Source organism: Choloepus didactylus, chromosome 11 (genome assembly GCF_015220235.1).
Source record: "Choloepus didactylus isolate mChoDid1 chromosome 11, mChoDid1.pri, whole genome shotgun sequence".
NCBI lineage: Eukaryota > Metazoa > Chordata > Mammalia > Pilosa > Megalonychidae > Choloepus > Choloepus didactylus.
Window position 1 is genome coordinate 14,662,801 of NC_051317.1, and position 25,358 is coordinate 14,688,158.

Here is a 25,358-nt window from a genome sequence, read left to right on the forward strand (position 1 = left end):
ATAATTTTTGAGGATCCATGTCATTTATTTAAAAATCCACAGTGGCTCTGAATCAATATGTTACAGGGTGTAATTAGAGGATTCTTAAAATACATGTCCAACCTCTGTGGTTTCAGCCTGCTTTTAAAGCCACTTAAATTAAGAAGGAGACATTCTCATCTCTTTTATTTCTCTCCCACTGTCCCCCGCCCCTTGTCTTGGATGTACTTATAGTGTTTTGACAAACAGCACATCTCGCAATTAAATTCTTTACCAACAGAATGCTGCGGGCCTGAGCTGCAATCATTCTCTTCATACAGAATAATTTTAAGATGCACCATACTGATTAATTATACTGAAAGCAGCTCTAATGATAGTTTCAGAATACAGGATTAATTCACATAACATGGTAAATACAAATGGTGGATTTTCAACCTGATACATTAAACCATTACGGCTTATTGGGCAAATATGTATCTTGGCATGAACCTTATGCTGAGTCTTGGCAGAAAGTATGCATTACTGAGAAGGAATCCTTATGAACAGCATTTGATGAGTAGTGGTTCTGCATTTAGAGTAAATAAATTTCTATATTAAATACAGTTGTCATTGAAGAAAATGTAAAATACCTTAAAGGATAGATGTAAAGTGTTTGTTTCAACCAGTGATTGCCAATGGATATTAGTTCTGAGGATGTCTAAAGTTTTGGGGATTTACCAGTTAAAGCTATTCTTATATTTTTCCACTCTTAAAGGTGCAAATTGTGGCCCTCTTGTCACGTGTCAAACACTGTATAAATGCTTTGCATGTATTATCTTACTTATTTTTCTACCACTTTTTCCCTTGCTGACTTTGCTCCAGGCACATTGGCGTTCTTCCTTTTCCTTCATTTCTCTTCCCTGAATACACCAGACACCTTCCTGCCTCAAGATCTTTCCACTTGCTATTCTTTCTCCCTGGGAAACTCTTCCTCCCCAAATCATTGAATGGCTAGATACTTCTTATTGCTCATATTTCAGTTAAAATGTCATCTTCTCAGAGGTTAATCAGTCACCCAATAAAAAATAGCTCCCACCAAGGCATCACCCCATTTTATTTTCTTATTAGAGCTTAACAGAATCTGAAATTAGGTTTTATTCTTACTTGTTTATTGTCTGTTCCCTGCCTCGCCCTCAATAAGAACTAAGCTACTGGTGAGCAAACACTTTCTCTCTCTTGTTCGCTGATGCTTGTCCAGTGTGCAGAGTAATGCCTGGTACACTGTAGGCTCACGACTCATTCCTATGTGTAAGTGACTCTTTTGAGTCACAAATTAGTAAGTGATGGAGTTGAGGTTCAAACTCAGGACTGTCTGACCCTGAGATCTGAGTTGTTGGCCATTATGCCATTTGGTTGCTCCACTTTCCATTCCATGTGCCATACTCTCATCGACAGAGAGCACACATGATGATTCTATATGTTCTGCTCACTCCTGCTTAAAATGGCCAATAAGAGTAAATAAATGGAAGACATCAGTTAAGCAACACAAATGATGCCGTCAAGAGTCATCAAAAGCATCCTGATCCATAGAGGAAAGAACAAGGTTTAGATCACTGATGAGCTTTTTATGTCTATTATGTGCTGCAGTTAAGGAGATGGAAGCTGAGTCTAGTTTCCAAAGATCTAAATTAGTTTAGCATGAGTATCTGAGGATTTTGCATGTCTGTGTCTTACTATTAGGAGAATAGATTTTTTTGCCTTCAACCTTAAAGTGTGGATTTAACGCCGTTAGCCACTCGCTTACTATGGCAGTTCTACTCTGTTACTTCCTGTAGGTTCATGCGTCCTCCATAATTTTTAATGAGCTCTTTGGGATCTTTCAGCCAGATAGAAACTAGCAATCAGATGAGTTTCAGAGAATGTCTCATTCCATATCAGTCAAGGATATTTTAAAGGACAGAGTTAATGAAGACCGAACTGCTGCAGACCATTTTTATGTAAATAATACCTAAATTGTAGCCAGTCACGCGAGACACTGGAGATTTGTACTGGAAGGTACTAGGAGAGCTGAGGGTCAGCAGGCCTAACTTAGGCACGTATGGAGGGGCCAGGGACTGTTGTGGGTGAGCACTGGGCTGCAAGTCTGGAAGTTTCCCTTCCAGCTTGCCTCTGCTAGTGATTTGTCCCATCACCTTGAGAATGTTTTTAAACCTTTTGGGCCTCAGTTTTTGAAACTGTAAAAGGAGGTATTGCACAGATTTGCAGTGTCATAACTACTGAGGACTCCTTTTATAATTTGCTCTGACGAACCCCATGTGATAAAGTATTTCTTCCAACCTAATTGCATTTCTTGAGTAAGAATTGCATTCTCTATTTGAATATTATTCAAAGCTATGTAAAACTGCTGCTCATGAGATAACCAGTGTTTTCACATGGAGTTGATATCCCAGACAAAGGAAACTAACTTAATATTTTTGTAAAGTCTTGTTATGGATGTGTTTACAATTCCCTTTCTGAAATTTTGTCCCTCATTACTACGTTTGAAAACTCTTAGTTGGAAGCTGCTAGATTGGCGGATCTCTTAGGTCTCTTGTGACTCTAACATTTGATGAGTCTGTAAAGAAAAGTTTTAACAGACAGGAAGGCTGGAGAGTGGGGGTTGTGTGGGGTTGAGAATAGAAGTTTGATCAATGACTTTTTTTTAATTTAATTTTTAAGTTGAGACAATTATGGTTTCACATCTAGTTATAAGAAACAATGGAAGGTCTGGAATCCCAAGTATCCTTTACCCAATTTTTCCCAGTGGTAACATTTTTCAAAACTGTAGTAGAGTATTACAACCTGGATGTGGACATTGGTAAAATCCAGCCATCTTACTGAAACTTCCCCAGCTTTACTTGTGCTCATTGTTATGTGAGTGTGCATGTTTAGTTCTATAAAGTGCCGTTCCACGTGTGGGTTCGTGAACGCGCCACTGCAGTCCAGAAGCAGCATCCTCACTCCAGGATCCCTCCTCTTGCTCTTTCGTGGCCCTTATCACCTCCGTTCTGCTCTTCCCTCTGTCCCTGAACTCTGAACCACTAAGCTGTTCTTTTCTAAAATTTTGTTATTTCAAGAATGTTGATTAAATGGCCTCATGATGTATGTAACTTTTGGGGATAGGTTTTTTTTTTTTTTGCTCAGCATCCTTCTCTAGAGATTCATTCAGGTTTTTGTGTATCAATAGCTTGTTCCTTTCTCTCGTTGAGTAGTATTCTATGGTATGTTGCTCTCAATGCCTTTTTATTTCATGAATTTCAAGCCAGTGCTTTTACTGCCTTATTATTAAGAACCCTGAACTAATGCAAACATAGAATAAGCTAAAGCCAGAGGTAAGGAAGCCATGACACAGGCCACTGTCAGCACACACTGAGTTAACTAGCATCAGCATTGAAACCAAGATATATCTATATCTATATCTATATCTATATCTATATCTATATCTATCTGTATATAGATAGATAGATATGCATATTAGTCACTCCAAATTAACTTGCTGCAGTGGTTACTTTGTGGAGGGTGATACTTATTATCAAAATATTCTAAATTTAAACCTTGAAAGTATTTTGACAGGTTAATGTTTCCCCCCATTTTATGTTTGTTGTGGGAATACTTGAAGATACAGATTTCAGATCTTTTAGTTGCCTTTGTCAAAACTCCTTCTTCCACATGAGCAGCTAATTTGTTAAGGTGATCTTCCACTTACTATTGGATTTAGCTGTTTGTGTCTTTTTAAAAATCTGCCCACAAGACAGAGGTTTTATGCTTCCTGAATCTAAGATAATATATTTGGGATATACAAGGTCTCTTGCCTTACATGAAGGGAGGAGAGAATGATAGTGAGGGAGTACTAAGCAATACACAACTCCCAGAGAACCTCTCATTAATGTGAAATTTCAGGAAAACTAGACTGAATTGGTAACATGCCTAACTTTCAGACTATTCCCAAACAGTCAAGTTTCATTTAGTTGCAAGCCTGGAATGTAACGGGCTAAATGCTGATAGGTTCTAAAAAGCTAAATTATATAACCAGTGAAAATTTCAATTCACAAGAGGCATAAATTGTATGATAATGTGTTCTGAGCATAAAGGTCTTTAAAATTGCAAGATTTCATTGTTAGATTGATAAAGCAGTGGCCCTTGAAGAAACAGTTTCTGTATCCTTTATTTAAAACAGCAGTTTATGCTTGGTTGTCTTCTTTTTTCATTGTGGTAACACATATATAACATAAAATTTGCTATTTTAACCATTTTTATGTGTACAGTTCGGTGGCATTCATTGCATTCATGCCACCATCAGCTCCATCCATTACCGAAACTTTTTCATTTCCCCAAACAGAAACTCTATCCCATTAATCAGCAACTCCCCATTTTCCCCTTCTTACCCCTTCCTGCTCCTGGTAACCCCATAATCTACTTTTGGTCTCTCTGAATTTGCTTATTCTAGATATTTCATATAAGTGGAACCATATAATATTTGTTATCATATCACTTGCTTATTTCATTTATATGCTTGGTCTTCTTTATGGCAAGTGGGATACTTCAGATTTTAACCACATTTAAATATATAGGTTGTATGTATGTTACTAGAATAATTTTTTTTAAAAAAATTGCATTAATTGAATGAACATTCTGTTATGAATTTAAGTTTCTGAAATGTCATATAAAAATGAGATGTTAATTTATTTTTTTAATTCAATAAAATACAGAAGAATTTTTTTTAAATAGATACTTCACATTATTTGCCCAACACATTTTTTTAAAAACTTTTTGTTTGACATCACCAGCAAAACAACAACTACTCTGCTATTGCTAATAACATTTCTGGAGTGATCGATGTGTACCAGGAACAAAGCTAGCCATGTCAAATAATGTAAGTTTCATAGGAACCTTACAACTTAGGTACTATCATTATTCCCATTTGAGAGTCAAAGACACTGAGCTTGACTAAAGTTGAGTTGCCCAAAGTCACATCAACCAGGAAAGGTGGAATTGGGAATGAAGAATCATTAATTTCATATCTAATACTTTCAAATTCTAAATAGAGGGAATAATAAAAATAGTGACCTTTAGGGATATCTAGATCTGGGAAAGGACATAGCAGAGCAGATTCTGAACAATGAAGATGAACCAAGAAATTCAAAAGGTCAGTGTAAAACCACCAAAGTCCATGGGTAGTTGCAGATTTCTTGTTTGCCCTTCTTATCCTTCACCTGAACAGAGTCTAGAGGGTAAAAACCCAGCTAGAAGGTATCATAGAACATGCTGGATGGTAATGAGTTGGTGTGTCCCTGGATTGTCATGTTAAAAAGCAAAGCCCACGAATAGAAATTTGATTCCAAAAAGTGTAGTGATAAAAATACATACGCACATAACCCTAAAACTGTCCACCTAGGCTAATATTTATTTCAGGAGATATAAACTTGGGGATCCTCATGAATAAATTAGTACAGGCATACCTCCTTTTATTGCACTTCACTTTATTGCACTTCACAGATATTGTGTTTTTAACAAATTAAAGTTTGTGGCAACCATGAGTTGAGCAAGTGGACTGGCCCTATTTTTCCAACAGCGTGTGCTCGTTTCATGTCTGTGTATCACATTTTATTTAAGGTATGCACATTCCTTTTTAAGACAAATGCTATTGCATACTTATGAGACTACAGTGTAGTGTAAACATAACTTTTATATGCGTTGGGAAACCAAAAAATTAGTATGTCCAGCTTTATTGCAGTATTCGCTTTATTGTGGTGGTCTGGAACAAACACGCTACATCTCTGAGGTATGCCTGTGGGGTTTATTTCAAGACCATTCTAGAACAGTGATGTCCAATAAAACATTCAGCAATAATGGAAATGTTCTATATTTGTCCTGACCAGTACAGCAGCTTCTAGCCACATATGGCTACTGAGAACTTGAAATGTGGCTATTGAGATGAAAGAATGAAATGTTTTTAATTTTACTTAGTTGCTATTAATTAAAATTAAAATTTAAATAGCCAAGTATGGCTACTGTATTGGACAGTACAGTTCTAGAGAGTAAAGTTCTAATAATAACAGATATCATAAAATCCTTAATATACATGTTCTTCATACTCCCACCACCTCTTTCCCTGGGCAGTGGAGTAAGGAGGTGATAAAAGAAGGGGTGGTTGAGTCAAAATGTAAAATCATTTCCCATGTTTATCTGTCCCATGTAAACTGTGTTTTGTTGACAAAATTTAGGGAGGTTGAAGATTTGGCAGGCTGGCTGTCCCCTTGCCTGCATGAATGTGTCAGCACCTCATTAATCTTGTATTAAACTGTAAAGACTCTTTTCCCTCCTACTGTGGGACTATTTTTAAAGGACACTTCAGTATTCTCTTTGCATCTTACGATTAGATTTTTTTTTTTTTAAATTTACAAGTTGCTCTGTGGATTAATTTTAGCATATATTTCATTTAAATACATTCTGATCATTTCCAAATTAGAATGAGAGAAATTATTTTCAAATAGGGAAGTTAAAATGTATTGTGTTACAAGTTTCCAAGGAACATATTTGGTGTTTATTTTCTAGAAATTAAAGGCATGAGAATTCTCCAGTATTATCCCTTCTCCAATTTTGATCAGTCTTTCAATTAAATGATTCTCTCACACAGATGGCCCTGGTGAGTCTTCTTTCAAGAAAAGAAAATGAAAAAGGCATAGTTCTTTTTCCCTTAACTGTTTTTTGACATTTTTTGGCCAGTATAGGAATTAGATGGCAATGTCTTAAAAAAATACTGAGTATTTTAAGCCTTAAGCCTGTAGTGCTAGTGTCTTACAGGTGCATGGCGAATTGTCATTTTTTTTTCCTTCTTAAGACAGTCATTTAGAATAACCACTTTCTGTATTTCCTGACACTGGCAACAGATACCGTTTGGGATTCCTTTTATAGTATCTTCAGCTAACGACTTCAGAGAACACTCAATTGTGGTCTTGTAGTAAATCAAAATTTCTTTGAAAGACCCAGCTCTGTTATGTAATTATAAACGTACCCTGAAATCATCTCCCTAACTAAAGAGAAAAGTGAATCTCCATTTTCTTAAATAATATAGAATCTTCCCACTGTATATAATACTTTTTGAAAACAAAAGAGTAAGACAATTTTCTTGTATCCTTTTCTTCCTCTTCTTCCTCCTTCTCTTTCTTCTTCTTCCTTTAAATTAACCTATAATTGATGAGACATTCAAATAAGTCTCAGGCTGTGTCAGACCTGGTCTGCCAACCAATAAAGAGAAAACCTCTTTGCAAACTCCTACCTGGAACTTACTTCTCCTCCCATGAATGACTCATTCTACCTGGAATTTTGGGTTTCACAATGACTGTGGAGAATACTCTAGGTCCCTGAATGGATTTTCAATCACTTACTTTGCATTCTAATAAATTAGATTTAAAAACTAAAACCAACTTCATGATAATATTGCGAGCAGCGCTTTCACAGCCGCAGTTAGTTGCGCTCTTTGAGGCATGGGAAGAGGAATTTAGCTTATTTTGCCAGGATGCCTTTCAGTTCAAATACAGGGGACAGTGGAACTTTTATGTGTGGCAAGCGTTGATGGGACGGGGGTCGGTGGAGGGGTGCACTTTGCCAGGCAGGACCGACAATTCGCAGGCATAGGCCAAAGCCCAGTGCTTTGCCGTCTGCCCCACTTGGGTGGTGAAACTGCAGCCGGCTTTGCACAAGGCCCTAGAAGTCAGTGTACCCCTCTGCCGACTCCTAGAAAAGGCTTCCTTGGAGACTGGGGCCGCGGTATGTGCCAATCCTTGTAAAGCATTTCACCTCTTCAGAGCCTAATGCCTCTCAAAACCAAGAACAATTAAAACGAGAGCCTTTCTGAGCACCTGGGGAATTGAGCAAAAAAAATCAGAAATCCTCAGCCTTCTGCTCTGGAGGCTCGCCTCATTATGAAAGCAGATCTATTAGCCCTCTTGCCATTGTCTTTCATGTCTCAAGTGAGGTGATTCTAATTAAATTAATCTGCATGTCAATCTATCGGTGATCAATCAAAGAGCCTGAGATGCCCCCTATGCTTGCGGCTGACAGGGGCTGATAATGGAGGAAGAAATAAACTGTGGAGCAAAGTTAATTAGTCAACATAATAGGTGGATTAAACGGGAGCTGGCTGATTGGTGTTCCCCGTGTCAAAGCATGGGGTGGGAGCTGAAGCTGCAATTACAGACAATTATTATATTTGGTTGTAAGAGGTCACATGAATAAACATATCTCAGTGGGTTTTGGTTTTAATCCCCTTTCCCCATTTAATATAAGGGGAAGTGTAGGTCATTTCTTCTCATTGTTTTAGTCAAAGTTCTTTGAGACAGCACCTTTGCTTATGTCCCTTTCTGCAAACAGGGTTCAGAGTAAGTTTATGAGAGAGTCAGGGTGCTTGAATTGTCTCTTGAGCCAGTGTCACCATTTTTCCCTTGGCATTGAAATAGACATCTAAAACCCTTAATTAGCAGGGTTTTTTGTTTTGTTTTGTTTTGTTTTGTTTTTTTGCGGCGGAAGGAGGTATACTTGGGGAGGATTGTAATGGTGTTGAGGGGGGACTTTCATTTGATTGACCCAAGCTAATGTGGCAAGGAAAAGGACAAGAAAGCCCAAAAAGGTACTCAGAAGAGAAAGCTGTCTCCCAGCTCTCACTGAAACCTCTTTTTCATTTCTCTATCCTGTTAACCCTGACACAGCGGGGGGCAGGTGGGGGGAGGCATGTATTTTAAAGATTCAAAAGATTTTTATTTGCATGATCAACTGTGATATCTGCTTCAGTGTCTAAACTGAAGGGTAATTTAGGTGAAACACAACCACCCTTGTGTAAAAAAATATGCTAATAAAGATCCTCTTGTTAAAATTATGGTTAACAGTGTACCTTCTGCTGTATAACTATAAACTGTGCAATTTTACTTAAAACTGCATCAAAAGCTTTCCATGCCAAAGACCCACTCATCAATAGCTTCTCTTGTTAGACTTGTACAGCATAAGCACCAGTTATTATGTGAAATAGCTATGCAATTTTCTTCAGCTCCCAGCTGTTATTTATTTAACTTGAGTTTATTACCCTCCATGCTTTTATATTAAAATGTTCATTCATTTCTCTCTTATGTCTCCAGGTCGTGGTGTCTACAACTGTCAACGTGGATGGTCATGTCCTGGCGGTCTCTGATAATATGTTTGTCCATAATAACTCCAAACACGGGCGGAGGGCTCGGCGGCTTGACCCCTCGGAAGGTACGCCCTCTTATCTGGAGCATGGTAGGCGAATCATTTTCATTGGTTGACATTGCTACTTTAACTGTGAATTTATTTGGTTTCTTTCTTCCAATTTCACCACATTTTCTATCCAATTTCAGATTTCAAGTGTCCTTTTGAACAATATTGATTCTCAGGGGGTTTTACTCTTCAAAATATGGAGCCTAGTATTTAAAGGCAGGAAAATTTCTTTGAGACCCACTATTTCTGGTTGTATGGGTCTTTATCCTGGAAATAGCTGGAATAGCTTTCTTTCAGGTTGAGTGAGAGAGAGACCTGGGCTAGTTCTTTATTTTAAACTCCCACTTGACTAAAAAAATCAAGAAAGGCCAAAGCAGGGTAACAAAGATTGTGATACATTTTAAGGGTTTGCAAGTTGACCATGAAAGTTTTATAATGAACACAGTCTTCTTTCCGATCCTGCTGTTGTACCTCTGTGGCTACGTGTTTAACTTCATTTGGAGATAAGATCCAAAGTCTAGGTTGGTGGCACTTTCTGACTATGAAGTCCAGACTAAATGTTCCTCCTCTGCCCTGTGCAGAACCCTCCCCTCCCCACCACATGACAGAGCATGCTTTCTGTAGGTAGATTTTGGTATGGGGAAAATAACAATTATCTTGAGAATCTCAGCTAATCAGTGGTACCTTTGAAAGGACTGGAGGAAACCAGATAAAAATTTGAATCAAGGAAAGTAAAAGCCACTCGGAAGAGCCATGGGCTAGATAGAGTGCAGTTTGAAGTTTACTGTGCTGCATGTCTACGTTACATCTATCTGTCTGTCCGTCCATCCATCGATCCATCCACCCATCCATTCAAAAAGTAGTGATTGAGACTCTAATGTATACCAAACACCCTGCTAGGATTTTTGCATTCTCCTTAGGTAAAACTCCTGACCCGTCTTCCTCATCTACTTTCCAGTTTGCTATTTCAGCAGGGTTATTTTAGAAACACTACCACCTTATTGCCTGACTTTTCCATGGGCCATGAGCTGTCCATGATATAATTCATAATAGAAAACTCTTTTCCCTGCCAGCATCCCAATTTAATAAACATACTGCTATCATCTCTTTTGCTTGATTTTTTTTTCTGTGCTTAAGGAATACACAAACTGTACTTTTCATTAATTAGCCAGATGGAATGCTCTTAGAAGGGATTCTTTACCAATCTAGTTTTGCAGTCTTTTAAAAGCAAACCATCATCTTTCAAAAGCTGCTTCTTTATGGTTTCATTAGTGCTGAGATAGATGGATATTACTTTTTGTAGGAGGCCATGGAAACACCTGCTCATGATGACATTCCAAGTTTCATTTCTGTACTTAAAATTATTCTGATCCTCACTTTATTGTAATGTTGCCTTTTTAATATCCTTGGAGTCACTTTAAGGCATTGTGGGACTAGAGGTGTGAAGGCGAAAGGAGGAAGAACTAATAGGTACATACCCCATGCACACAATGTGTTTTGTTGACTGTGGCTTGTTATTTGCAATGGTTACTGCCCCATTGGGGTGACTTGACTCTCAGTTTCAAATCTGCCAGTCATGGATTCAGTTTCATTGTCCTACAAATGTGGGCCAAACCCAGCTCCCAATCCCGATCCTGGAATGCCGGTGAGAGAGCATAGGATTCTGTGCAAAATCACCCCTCCACATGAAACCAAACAACATCAAACAAACAAAACCAAGCCTGCTAGCAAGGACACCTCCAGGGGATGGAGGTCAGTAACTTGACTTCACAGGGTGAGATGGGGGAAAGAGCCTTGAAACAGGTGCCTGAGAACCCCTAATTCAATTCTTAGTTTCATCTCTGAACTTTGTGTGACCTTGGATAAGTCACCTCAACTTTTAGGTTCCTTAGTTTCCTTCTTCGTAAAACAAAGGTTATGATCTGTAAGTGGTTAAACAAACAAACAAACAAACAAACAAAACCCCCCCAAAACCCACACCCTGCTTTGGATGAGGGGCGGGTAATACAAATAAGGGAAGTGGTTTGGGTGGAGACCAGGGAGGACAAGCAAGTACACCCTCTGCTGCCCCTGAGATCATCAGTTGTTGCCAGGTGGGAGTGAGAGCCCCGTGGGGCCATGTGTTCCAGTTGGGCAAGAATTTAAAATCTAATTTTTAATTGTTGGGAACTAATTACAAAATGTTTCAACACTGGAGGGAAGGAAGGGGCAAAGCAAAGTCACTTGCGAAGAATGCAGCCACATAGGCTAACAGTTTGAGACCTCTGGATGAAAAAGTCACTCAACTTCCTGGCAGCTCAAATATTTTCATTTTTGTGAGTATATACCAGTGTTTCATTCGGGATATCACATTATTCTGCTTTAAAGACCACATTTTATACCTATGTTGTGTTTACCAGTCCACAAAATGGTCATGTTACTATTAACATGGTATTTGAGAAAATGGTGACGTTTTCCTATTTTAAAATGGTTAACCCTCCTTGGGGACATGGATATGTCCTATGTCCTTCAGCCAAGGGGCCTCACTGTCACCAAAGCCTTACTTCACTTCTCTCCAGCAGAATGAAACCGTAGACACATTCAGGTCCTTAATGATGATAATAACAAAGAAACTTGCTTCTCTGCAGAATGAATTAACTAACCACACATAACCACCCACTCATTTAGACACATCAAGCTGATACATAAATATCTACTCAGCAAAGGGTGACTATTGAGCCTTTTCATTGGCAATGTGTGGGAGTAAACCTAGACGCTAATTCATGTTGATTTGGGGGTAGGGTAATACTTTATCTTCTCACTGAAAACCCCTCTTTGAAAATGCCCCATTTAAGATGTAAGAACCACACCCTCCCCACTCCCTTGTCTCTCTGCTCCCTCAACTCAAACAGCTAACTGCACGGTGAGACTGAAAACTATCTTCACCCCTTGAGACCTTTGTTTTTCCCCATTTCGGCTCTTTACCATCTCATTTACAGGTAGCCTGAATTATTTTGAGCTGTTCTGCACATCTCTATTTTTATCTTGCTTGCAGATAGTTGGAGGAAACCTCCCTTTGGTGCCTCACCTTTCTGCATATAAGTAGAAACAGTCATCATGGTTTACATTCATGCACAGTCTTCCCTGTGTGAAAACCCCTGTGCTTAACCAAATATCCCTGTATTTCAAGTATGATAGTTGACAATGACAAATTTATTTCCTAGAATCTTGTGTGGTCCAAAGAGGGTAAATCCTGGATGCCGTGCCTCGTGCTAATTGTCTCGCTTTCTTTTTTTTCTTCATTCATAAGGACTGAGAGTTTCTTTAGTTGGATCTTTATGGGAGAGTTTAGGCTAGTGAGGTTTCTTCTCTAACCAAGAGCTTTGTGGAAGATGTAAGTAGGGGAGAGAGAGAGGCAGCCTCAGAATGTAACTGCTCTCCAGCTTCTGATTTTTGAAAAAACAGTCTCGGGGCAAAAGAACTGAGTTGTTACCACCCATAGTAATGTAAAGCTCTAGCTGCACATCTTTCTGTCATTTGGGCAAATGCATGGGGACTCTGTACTGAGGATCATCAAAGGGCTTGGGGAGTTTTGTTATTGTCATCGTCATTTTTTTTTTGAGTTTCTGGCTGTGTTTACTTGAATTTAAGGCCAATTGTGGCATCACTTTCTCTATTTTTTCCCTGTGGCAAAAAGCAGTGCCCTTGCAACACGATAGTGCAGAGACCCTGTCAGCTTGCATGCTCTAACTCTTTATTATCTAATGATCTAATATGCAACAAGGCAAAGTGCCGGTGCTCATCATTCTGACACAGAATGCCGGGAGAAGTGACTAAATTACTTTATGTACCATTAGCGCTAGCAGCTATGGTGAACTCACCGGCAGTATTTATGCAAATGCCTGCGAATACACTCTAGCGGCTTTGTCAGGAAGCAGTCTGACAAGCAGTTTAAATGCTCCTTTTTTTTGGAAGGGGGATGGGGGGCTCGCTTTTTTTTTTTTTTTTTTTTTTTTTTTTTTTTTTGCGTGCATGTTTGTCTCCCTTCTCTTTTACTCCCCTCTCTCCTCTTTTTTGGACGGTGGCTGGAGGCCTTGCCTCCTCCATGCTCACTGGGGACATCTGAGGGGAAGGAGAGCTCGGCTGTCAGCCACCCTTTCCAAGAATGGAGGGTAAGGCCTGATCTGGGATTCTTCAGATTTCATTTCATTTTTTTTTTTTTTTTCTAAATTCTTATATTCTGATGAATTGTATAATCCTCATGTTTACTTGGTGGACCCACAACCAAGAGGTTTTAGAATCTGAACAGTTCTGACCTGAGGTCCTACTTAGTTTCTTGGCTCAAATATAGATGCTTTTTAAAATAACCTTTTTTTAAAATAGACAGTGATTTAAATTTAACTTTTGTGGGCAGCAGAAATGAGTGGATGAAATTTCCCTTCAAAGTATTATAAAGTTTGAGACCTGAAGTATAAATGTGCAGAATCCCGAAACAAAACAAATCAAAACAAAAGTGGGGTTCGGCCAAACTAAAAATATTTTTGGAGAATAAAGGATGGTGATAGAATCACTGGGCCAATCTCCTTGCTGTAATTACAGCTTTAGAGAATCAGAATCAGGTTTTCACCACCAGTTAGTCTGACCTTTCAGCTGCGGTGCCCCTTTCCAGCTGTCCCTGACAGTATGGTGTTATTCTCACTCTTTAGCATTTGACCCTTTGTAATCCTTTTGCTCCAGATAGAGCAGTTTTTGCTTCTGTTGGTTGCCCCTGGCTATGCAGCCCCATTGACTCCCTGAGCCAGCTGCACTTAAATTTGTTGTTTTGTGGACATGGGGACAAAGATGGTTGAAGACTACCCCAAACTGAGAGATAGCATGCAACTTCAAAGAGAAAGGAGGGGCTCCTCTCTTCTCTCCTCTGAGGCCCTAAAAATTGGCTAGTAAACGCTGGTTGGAGCTAGTAGAAAGAGGATGAGACTGTCTGACCAGCTCTGCCTTTAACTAGCTGTGTGACTCTGGGAAGATGCTTTTGCTTCTCTGGGCCTCAGTTTTCTTATAGGTTAAGGAAGAGCTGGGTAGGCATGCAAATTCTATGGTGCTCCGACTTGGAGCCACTGCCACATGCCTTCCCTCTGTCAGCACCCCCTCTAGGAGGTGCCTTTGGAGAAACAGAGCTTCTTCCGGGGATGGAGAAATTCGCAGCTGTTTTGAATATAACTCTTTCTTTGTCTTTCCAACCAAGGAATAAGGTGCCCATTGAATGGACTCTAAATCATCCATTACTTCATCCATACAGAGCATCTTCAGCATGCTAGATGCCAAGCCTAGGTGCAGCGGCACAAGGCAGACACAGTCTCTGCCTTCATGGAATTTATGAAAAAGAGAAAAGAAAGATATTGAACAAAATGTGCGTTTAACTGGTTAATGAAGTGCATACAAGGGAACCGTAAAAAGGGTGGTAGCAGTGAGGTGTCAGGGAAGCCAAAACCTGAAAGATGAATGTTTTCACCAGGCAAAGGGGACAGAAAAACAATTTCCAGGCAGAGGGAATAGCGTGTGCAGAGGCTGTGTTTGCGTAGGTGAGTTCAAGGACCCCAAAGGAGACTGGAAATGACATGCGTTGCTCCTGGCCAAGGGCAGATGGACAGCAGACTCGATTGGGGTGGTCGCTGAAGGCCAGAGCATGCAGGGCCAAGTGGGCTGGGCTGGTCAGGACGTGGTCTTAGTGGCCACCGTGGAAATGGTGTGGAGCCAAGCAGGACTTTGATGAACTCAGTTTCAATAACATGGGCTCCTAGTGCCTCATGAAAGCCCAGGGCAAGATTACACTGAGTTGGTTATAACTGCCTGTTCCTGCTGGACTTTGGAAGCTCACCAGGGAGTTGGCTGTGGCTTGAAGCTGTCCTCCTGATTACTCCTCATTTGATCAATTAGTGCACGTGTTCAATACGGTTAAAAAAAAAAAGTCAAACATTTCAAGAGTTCTTTTTCCAGATGGTTATGGCTTATTGATTTACCTTTCTCATAAGCAGCTTAGAAAGTATTTACCTCTTGGCTTTTTTTTGAACTAGTGGAAACCCTGACCTTTTTAAGGCTTCTAGAATGGAGGGCTGCTGCATTATTTGCCCTATGGAAATGGGAGAGTGAAAACAAACTAAAACAAGAGAGGGAAACATACCCTTCCAAATTTCTCTCTCTCCTGCTACCTTGGGCAACGACTTGAGTCACAGCTTGTGCTGAGGGAAGAGTCACTGAAGTACGGGAGGTCACCTGGTTCACTCCCTCATTTTACAGAGAAGGAAACTGAGGCCTAGAGGGGGCTGTGATATTCCCACATGCACACAGTCACATGGCTAGTTTATGTCAAAATCCACTCAGTGATCTTTGCACTCACCTGTGGTATACCGGCCGGCAAGTGTGAGTGCCATGCTTTCACGGCTTCAGGGTCCCTGTGTAACCCAAAATGTCGGAGGACTTGGGATCTGCCCCTGCTGCCTTTAAATTCAGGTTGGCTTGGGTCTCTCTGGGACTCTGAGGATTATGCAAAGTACGTCCGTGAAATCATTCCAGCTTCCTGACAGAAAGGGACCTTCTATCAAAAGGCAGAATATGAATGATGCAGGGCTGCCCACTTAGATGCCAGCCCTTAATGTGACTGGTTTGTGTGCAAATCTCTAGACAGGCCCATTTAGGCAGGGGTCTCTTGGTGAAGGGTCTGGGTTAAGTAGAAAAATATCGGCATCATCTTTTGTAACTGATGGTGGCATATTACAACTTATCAATTGGTTTTCCTCCTTGAAAAAGGAAGACAGTTGCACGAGCAGAACACTAGGGTTAAGAATATCCAGATGTGTCATAAAATAGAGCACCGAGTCCCCAGATTTTCAAGCATCAAATCAGGCCTTTTTCTTTGAGCAGTTGGGAAGATGCCTTTTGTCTTCCCTCGAAATAGAAAGGATGTGGCAAGTAGTCAAGATAACGAACACGGATGTAAGTGAAGACTGATTTTCAGTGTATCCCCTGAGAAATTCATAAAGCAGATAACACCAGAAATCTGAACATGGGGACTCGGTAGCCAGCAGGCTTCAAGCAGATTGAAGAGTTCATGAGCAACACATAACTGCTGAGCAGATGATCTACATTATCCTTTTTTGACTACCGCGCGGCCAACAGCACTGCTAACAGAGGAGAAACAGTGTTCAGACTTAGTTGCCGTGCTTGATGGTGACCAGGTCAGGTGATGGTATTCATCATCATCATCATCATCATCATCATCATCATCACTGCTGTTATTTTTGGACTCTCATCAGCTAACATTTATGGAGCATTTGCTATGTGCATTTTACATATATCATCTCATTAAATCCTCCAAGAAATCTGATGAGATGTACCAATTATTATCAGCATTTTGCAAATGAGAAAACTGAAGTTTAGAGAAGGTCAGTAACTTATCCCAAATCACAAAACTGATTAGAACTGGACCTGGGATTCCACCCCGGGCCTAACTAACCATGTGTCTCTGAACAAGAGCATTGTAAGTAATCATTACAATAAATGTTCATTGCACCTTTACTATGCCAGGCATGCGGTGCTACAGCCAGCCTGTTGTAAAGATGAGGAAACTGAGGCTAAAGAGAGGTTAAGTAACTTGCCCAGGGTCATACACCAATAAGCAGTAGATTAGAGTATAAACCAGAAAGCCTGACCCAGGGGGCTGCAGTCTTAACTACTGCTCTTACCCATTACGTTAAATTTCTTCCCATCTCTTATCCCTTTGTTCTTATTTGTTTCTCAATACAAGTAAGACAATTATACTAGCATCTTTCAAAAGACAGCACAGAGCATATCTTTTTTTAAAAGTGGGACATATTAGGTATGTTTACCTTATAGTTCATTTTCCTTTAATAACCTGTTTTCCCCATGACAACAGCACTAGTCAAGTAAAGAAAATGCTGATTGTACTTGATGACTGGTTTATTGTCTATGGAGGCTGGCCAGATAAGAAGGGGGGTGGTAATATTTTATTTATTTGCAAGGATGTTCTAACTCATCTCCCTTGAAATCATTTGTTGACCGTATGGACTCTGGCATGTGTAAAAAGTGGAGAAAAATGAGACCATGAGAAAACTCTGAGATTGTGAGTTAAGCAACTGGTAGGATGCTAACTGTATCCTTGTTAGGATACTAAAGAGTTGCTAAACTTCATGTTAGAAATAACATGGGAAACTGATAAGGATTTAGGAAGGCTGTTTTCATATGAGTTCCTTGACAAACCTGTAAACTGTGGGAAAATTCCAGTTATTTGGTAATTTTGTGTTACCTAATGAAAGAATAAGTCATACTGTCATACCAGTTATTTTAATGAGTACAAAGTGTGTGTGTGTGTGTGGACCAAAATGGCAGAACTTTTTAAAGCCCTTTTAAAATCATGCTATATTTGGATACAAAAGCATCCAGTTGTGTGTTTTGTTTGTAATTGATTCTTCCAAACCAGGGTTCTCTTCATTACATATTTCACACTTGAGCTAGCCTCACTTGAGAATGCTGAGTCCAAAAAGCACAGGATTCAAGTGATGTGATATACTGTTCATAAACCTTCTTAAAATGAGATATTTAGGAGCAGTGAACAGGAGTTGAGTTGAAAGATTTTTGTTTGAACATTTTCAAAGCTATACATGCAGAAGAACAGGAAGACAAGGTGCTTCTGCTATTTTATCGTGTAACCTCAAGTAGGTGCTTTGGTATCTCTGGGCCTCAATTTCCTCAACAATTAAGGGGGGTTATTTTAATGCATAAGCAAAAAATACGAGTAGCATTCGGAAGTCACATTTTCAGAGCTATTATCGCTTAGGGCAAGACTAAATTTAAAGAAAAAGTAAGTTGATCTAAACACAACTAGCAAGAAAATAATTTTTGGGAAACATTGTTTTAGAGGGCTTAAGGGTTGGGAGAAGTAATAATTCTTTCATGTCACCAGGAAACATTATAGGACACTGGGAAGCACAGTTTCTTTGAAGAGTCAAATGTCACTTTTTTTTTTCTTTTTTTTTTTTAGGTTTAAAAAAAGCTAAACCAGACTTAATATCCTAATAGGGTTTTAAAGTTTTAAAAATCGAAACTTCTCCCAAGCTGTTAACTCTGTATTTATTTTTAAGCAGTAGTGTCTGCATGTCAGTGAGCAGAAATTAGTTTGGAAAGGACGACTTGAGGAATTGGAGAGAGAAATCAGCCAGGGTCCAGCCAGGCGGCGCATTATGATAATCTATACTGAACCAGCTGGACACTTAGCAAAGCTGACATTGTGTTGTCAGGGGCAGGATCACCCATCAATTGCCGAGATAGGATTCGAGTTCAAATGACAGAAAGAGCAGCAACTGTGTTGAAACCAAAGCATGGGGGAGGGGTGGGGTGGGCAGGAACCAGCCAGGCCGAAAGACAGGAAGTCCTGGTACCTCCGGAAGGGGGTGGCTCTGTTTTCTCATCTGGCTGCTACCCTTCCTTCTAACCTTAACATCTGTCAGCAAGATCCACCTGGGTCCTTGCATGATTAGAGCTCACTGCAGGGGGAGCTTACTGGGGCTAATTTTAACCATTAGAATAGAGGGCTTGCTGGACGGGGGTCAGATCGGCCTCAGAAACGGATTCCACTTACACACTGCTTAAGATGCCCAGGGCGGGTACAGTGGAGATCGTTAATATCTGCTTGAAGCATTCTCAACTTGTAAGCAACTCTGGTCCTGAAATATCTTAATAACTGACGATTTCTCTTTATTCATTCACTCATTCTTCCATTAAACACTTGGAGTGCCTCCAATATTAGACAATAGGAATATAGAGGTGAATACAGCAGGAACAGTTGACATTATGAAGTTTATATTCACATGTGTATGCATTTTTATGTGTTGATATTAAGCAAATAATTGCATATATGATCATTTAAATTGCAATTATGGTAAGCGCTATAAAGGAGACATTGAAACCACTACGGGAGCTTAAAATGAGTGGATTTAGTCAAATCTGAAGAACCAGGGAGATGTTTAAAATTTAAAATAACAACGAGTAGCATTTAGTCAAGCAAAGAAGAAAGAGCATTTTAGGCAGAGCTGGTAAAGTGTGTTCAAAGGGCAGAGTGGGGAAAACATTAGAAGCTTGGAGGAGGGTTAACACAGGGAAGGTGGTTGGATCTGGGTCCATTTTTGAGAAAATACATTTGGAAGTTTCCCATAGGTTGGTTTCTCTGTGACTTGGAGATACAGGCCTCATTGTATTTTCTTAATTGCAGGTTAGCAGAACTCATTGTCCAATAAAATGTTAGCTTTTGGACCAATATTCTTGGTGGGGATGACTTTAATGATTGTAATAGCAGCTGTTGAGCACTTACTATGCATCAGGTTTTGTGCAAAGCACTTTGCATCATCTCTTTAATGCTGGTAACAGCCATAGTAGAGTAGTACCATTATTATCTCCAGTTAACAAATGGGGGAAACTGAGACCATCCTTCAAGGAACCGGTTGTGACCAAACAGAAGAAGATTTAGGTTTTTGTATCCAAGCAGCTGGTGCAAGGTGGGCATCATCTCTGTTCTTTCCCACTGTTTAATCAATGCCAGTGTCCTAACATTGGACTTCAGAGGCAGAGAGAAGTCGTCCTGCTATTCGACCACGTAATATAATACCTGCTTCAACTGAAGCAAATTGACGACATTACTCAAAGGCAAATTTAAAAGCCAGATCTGTGCTAAATCCCAGGAGTAAGTTCGTTGGCATGTGCAGTGATATATGGGAAGGTGCTTTTCTGGGTTAAGATAAAAAATCCTGGTATCACGTCTTGCTATCGGGCACCCCATCTCAGTCTCCCTGTGCCAGCCCTGCAACTTGAAATACTCAGTGGACAGAAATGAAACTTTATAGAAATTAGGTGATCATCATCTTATCAGATGAATATGATGCCATCAGCATGATTTTAGCATCCTTGGGAAAAAAAAAAAAGAGAGAGATTTACCTGGAGGGGAGCAAGAGAAAGTTTGAGGCAGGGATTGTAGGACTGTTGCTTTCCTGCCAGCATGCCATGGGCAAGTTGGCTGGGAGATGACCTGGTAATTAAAGTCCTGCTTAAATGTATGTTGCTGGTCAGTCATAACAGAAGCACTGACATGGGAAACCAGACAGTAACCGGAGAAGGAAAAGAAAAGCGAAACACAAAAGTAACACTTTCAAGCCCACAGGGTGCAGAAATAGATCTGAATGGACTGAATATGTATCTGACCACTAAGCGTGAAAGTGGAACCCAAGTACTAATATATTTTTATCCCAATCTGTGAAATTAATCAATATTTTATATGTGAACATATGCTCCTGTGTTGCTGGCTTATGTAATCGACAGTTGCAATCTGCAGGGCACCAGTTTTTCAAACCCACATTCTTCACCAGCGATTTTAGGGAGCAATGCAGCAGCAAACAGAGCAAGTAGGGACACAGACAGTGTTGGGTTCGGGGCCCCTTTGTAGCACATCAGATTTTTTCATCAGCTTTGGGACAAAGTGAAAAGAATTTTAAGATACAAGCATATGTGAAATAGAAACTTAGCAATATACTTTGGCTTTTATTTAAAAGAATGGTTACAATTAAGGTGGTTGGTACAAATTGGGAACTTTAATTTTTTTAATATTCTTTACTTCTCTTCCGAGCAGAATTGGTGAAGCCAACATGTGCTGAGCACCTACTATGTGTTAGTCCTGAGACAGGTGCTTTTAGTATAATGGGGATGCACCCTGGCAGTTCCAATGTGGCTTATCATTTCTTGATAGAGGCAGAAAATATTTCTTTTGTGCATTAGAGCAGTCTTTCTTTGTTGGAAGCTTCTGGCTGAATCATCAAACCAGCTTTGCTTTTATAGTAACTACTATGTGCAACAAATCTATCTATAAGGTCTTCAGATTCTTAACAATTCTTCTATAGAGACCTCAGATTCTTCCACCTTGCTACTTTGGTAGAATCCTAGAAGCTCTTCTTGATTTGGTTAGCTAAGGCCTGTAGAATCCAAGCCTTGATACTCAAAAGGAAAAAAAAAAAGATATTGGGAAAATGTTTTTAAGGTACTGTTTTAGGATAACCTATTTGTTAGGTAGTAAACTTTTATTATTTTCTTTATACGTGTGAAATTTTATAATGAACACTGTTGAGATGGATAATAGCCAGATTGACATGCAAGTTAAGGGGAACTTTCCTACACTTAAAAAACGAAAGTTCTCATATTGTTACAATCACTCATATTAGACCTTCAGACTCTGAGTGTGTGTTTAGCAGTTCAACTGGTAACAATTGAAAAGTTTCTAAGCCTGGAAGTCTGACAGTATTTTCAGTGTTTCTGTGTTTACATTGGCACCTATGGCATTATAGTAGGATGCCAGTTTTTGAAGTTGGAAATAGAAGAAGGTAGAAAGAGATTTTACTATAATTCATATGTAGACTTGAGTCTTAAGGGGAAAATAAAATAACTTTACTTGGAAATAGACTCGTAATGTTATGTAAAGTTAATGAATGTTCACCCTCTATCTTGGGAATAAGGATTTGCACAACTAAGATTTTATGGGACTTTGACCATATTTACATGATTGAAGTGAATATTTTAGCCAAATTGAGCAGAATTTCAGATGAACACCAAAACTGAATGGTAGTTTGGGTGTTTTTAATATTTGACTCTATAAAACTGGATTTTCAAAGGCTCGAGTTCAAAACTTAGATCTTTGCTCTGAGACTTGGTTGCATCATTTATAAAGTGGAATTAAGAAAAACATCTTGCCCCCTCCTCAGGGTTGATTTTAAGAATAATTGAGATAATGTATGAGAAAGCCCTTTCAAAACTTAGCAATGCTAGTTAATTGTCAGGTAACGGTAAATGAATGAATGAGGGTCCCTGCCTGTAAGGGGTGTGTTGCCTAGTTGAGTTGTTCTGCCTGAACATACATCTACATGCCCAGCTATTCACATGCCCATATCAAGATAAAAGTTCAAGGAAAAATGCAGCAAGGGCCAAATGAATGGGAAAGAAAAGTTCTCAGAAGGGTTAGTGCTTTCTAGACAGGGGTAGAAAGAGCGTCACACAGAAGACTGGTCATTTTGGCAAACTGCTATTTGACTGGGTGGAAGTGAATGGTATAATCTTCCCCCAAAAAGAAATAGTGGAAATGTGCAAAGCATGTTTTGAGACAGTGGATGTGGAGAGCTTGTCATCATCACCTTCAGTTTTTGATTCCCCTTCTCCCTGCTCTCCTCCTGCAACTCCTTCTTCTCTTCACCACCATCTCACATTTATTCCTTACTTACCATGGACTGTGCTCTGCACATAGATTGCCTCAATTAAACCTCACAACACCTCATTAGGTGGGGGGTATTTCTTATTATTATACCCAATTGAAAGAAAAGTTAAGAAGTTTGTCCAGGCTGGTTCTTGGTGATGCTGGAATTTGAGCTGAGGTCTCCCGAGTCCAGAGCTGCCTCCAGGTCTGGGCCAGGTAGGAAAAGAAGTTGAAAAGAGACACTAGGTCCGATTATTGAGAGCTTCAAAAGCCAGGCTCAGAAGTGGACTTGATTTCTGTAGGGAAACTACAGACAAGCTTCTGAGCAGGACACTCGCATTTTGGAAAGCAGTATCTGAGGAAGATTAATCTGGGTGGTTTTGGTATGTAGCCTGGACTTTGCATGCAACTAATCAGATAGCAGAAATGAATCTCAAACCGGCAAGCATGAGTGTTTGCTTTTCACTGACCAGATGGAACAGTCCAGACCCTAAAGAGTAGTTTTGAAGGAAATGGAGTCAGTACAACATGGAGTTCAAACGGAAGTGGGGTTCCCTCTCTCCTTTGCTCCTCTTGTCTGGATAAGTCCAATGATACACATTCCGGTGCTTGTGACATCACGGATCATCACCACGGAAACATCTGTGCTATAACAAACACTGAATTGAAGCATCCCTGAATGTGTTAGGGAGGAGAGGAAACTGGCTAAAGATGATAAGGCTCGCAATAAAAAAAGTTCACTCAAATACGTTAGCAGTCAGTTGCAGCTCCGGTTGTGGAGAGAAATACAAGCAGAACTATTCCAAAAAGCACAGAGCAAGAGTTGTGCATTATTAAAGGTTGGGCAAGGTTGATTTTGAGATGCTGGTCACATTCAAAACATGGTTGCCTTAAAAAGTCACTATCTATGCTGTCTTAAGTGATGACACCAGAACTCCTTCGGGGCATGGAGCCAGTTTCCCAAGCTGCTTATAGAAACATCTTCTAGGAGGACTAGCTGGGGACTTTCATGTTCTGGAAGGAGGCTTTAACAAATCAGAAGCAGAATTAGCAGTGGTTGTGGTTTGTATTTTTTGTTTAGTGAGTGAATGGTACTATTAGTTGTGTGGCTGCAGAAGTTGATAACTAAAAGATGATGCCTGGCCCTCTGAAGTTTTAAATAAGGTGCACACTGTTGGATCATGGGCTGACTCCAGCACTCAGCCACATTTAGGTTTGATTTGCTGAGAAGTACTTTAAGAACTTATATATTTTTCACTGACAATTAAAAATAAAGAGATTTTATATGAAAATCTGGATATGCAAATTCCCTTTATAATCAGAAAAGCTGGTAGTGCTGTATCCCCAATTCTCAAAAGGCAACAGTTACTGAAACTGAGCAGTGGCTGTCCGTTCAGTTAGCTATGATCCCCACCACTCAAACTGTGTTACCCCCAGCCCATTTTATTCATTTACCTTTCTGTCCTGCCCTGTGGGCATTTGATTTTGTGATCCCTCTAGGAGGGATCAGATTAAATGTGCCCAGCACAAGGGGACTCTGTCCTTATCAGTTACAGGCTCAGTTATTTAAACTTGATCTTTAGATCAGCATGGTCCTATATGATGGAAATGTTCCTGAGATGATGGAAATGTTCTATCTCTGCACTGTTCAATATGCTAGTCACCAGCCATGTGGGGCTATTGAAATGTACATTTCTAAATGTGGCTAGGGTGATGGAGAAGATACACTTTTATTTTTATTTTATTCTAATTAATGAAAATTTAAATATAAGTGGCCACATGTGGCTGGTGGCTACTGCATTGGACAAAGCAGATTTACATAATAAGATTGAACACTGGGGATGGGGGGTGCTCACTTAGGAAACAATATGAGTAGTAGACACTAAGGCTGAGTGTGTGAGCCTGTCTATTTTACAAGAGATTACTTAGTGAGCTTTATCATATCGGGTCACTAACTTCCAGAAAGGGAACCGCCCCTTAATACCAGCTTGAATTCTTGTCAACTTAAAGAGCAAAAGACATCTGCTTTTCAAGGTGTGTGTATGCAGATTCTCACCAATAAGCATAAGTTCTCTTAAGCCTGAATGAGAAGTTTCACTTCTCTATCTCCCCTGACTGTCCAGTTAGGGGTACTACTTAAATGTAATAACAAGACCTGTGTGTGGACAAGCCTATACTATTCCATGAGCTGCTTGTCCCCAATATCCATGATGGCAGAGAGCAGCTAGCTAATGGAAGTGTGGGGCTGTGGGGGACAGACAGGGGCTCTGCTAGATAGCTAGCAGGATCCTGTTTTTTCGGGGCTGAGGTTCTGCTGGCTGCCGCCCCTTGTGGTTTCCATCACAAGCACACACTGAGCACATCCAAAGATCACGTTGCCATAAACCAGCCTCAAAGCAGGAGTTTAAAAAAAATCCCTCTTTTGTGCAACTTATCCGTTCATTTTTACAGTGTTTGCCTGGGAAGTTTCTGACAGTAATCTGCTTTGCTCGGCCCAGGCAGTCAGATCCCTCCCTTTTCCTTTGTCACAGAGCTGGAAATCCCAGGACCATCTATCGGGCTCTGGACTACTGGCAACTCGCCAGCCTCTGTCCTGAAACCTGCCCTAAACCAACTTTTCCAGCTGATAAATATGTAACTTCACTGCTTCTAGGGATAAATGCATGGGAGGGCAAAACAAACATGAGCCTCTTTTATTCGAGGTGAAGCTCTGAATCATGGCCACCCCCCATCCAAAAAAGCCTCCTTACAAATAGAGGAAACCTGATGAAAATGATGGAAAAGTTTGTTGTAGCTGATTTTATCTAATGATGAGTAATACTGAGCCTCTTATAATGAAAAGGAAGAACAAACA

The 25,358-nt window shown here is 40.0% G+C and overlaps 1 protein-coding gene across 7 annotated transcripts in view; it reads left to right on the plus strand.

Annotated features, from left to right (window-relative positions):
* EBF1 (EBF transcription factor 1) overlaps window positions 1-25,358 on the plus strand; it is a 432,079-nt gene that overhangs the window by 297,130 nt on the left and 109,591 nt on the right. For 5 of the 7 annotated variants that reach the window (XM_037798760.1, XM_037798761.1, XM_037798756.1 and 2 more), the window contains one exon: window positions 9,129-9,270. In XM_037798760.1, coding sequence (XP_037654688.1) covers window positions 9,129-9,270 — 142 coding nt within the window. The remainder of the gene's footprint in view (window positions 1-9,128; window positions 9,271-25,358) is intronic. The other 2 variants (XM_037798759.1, XM_037798758.1) reach the window with 1 other exon arrangement.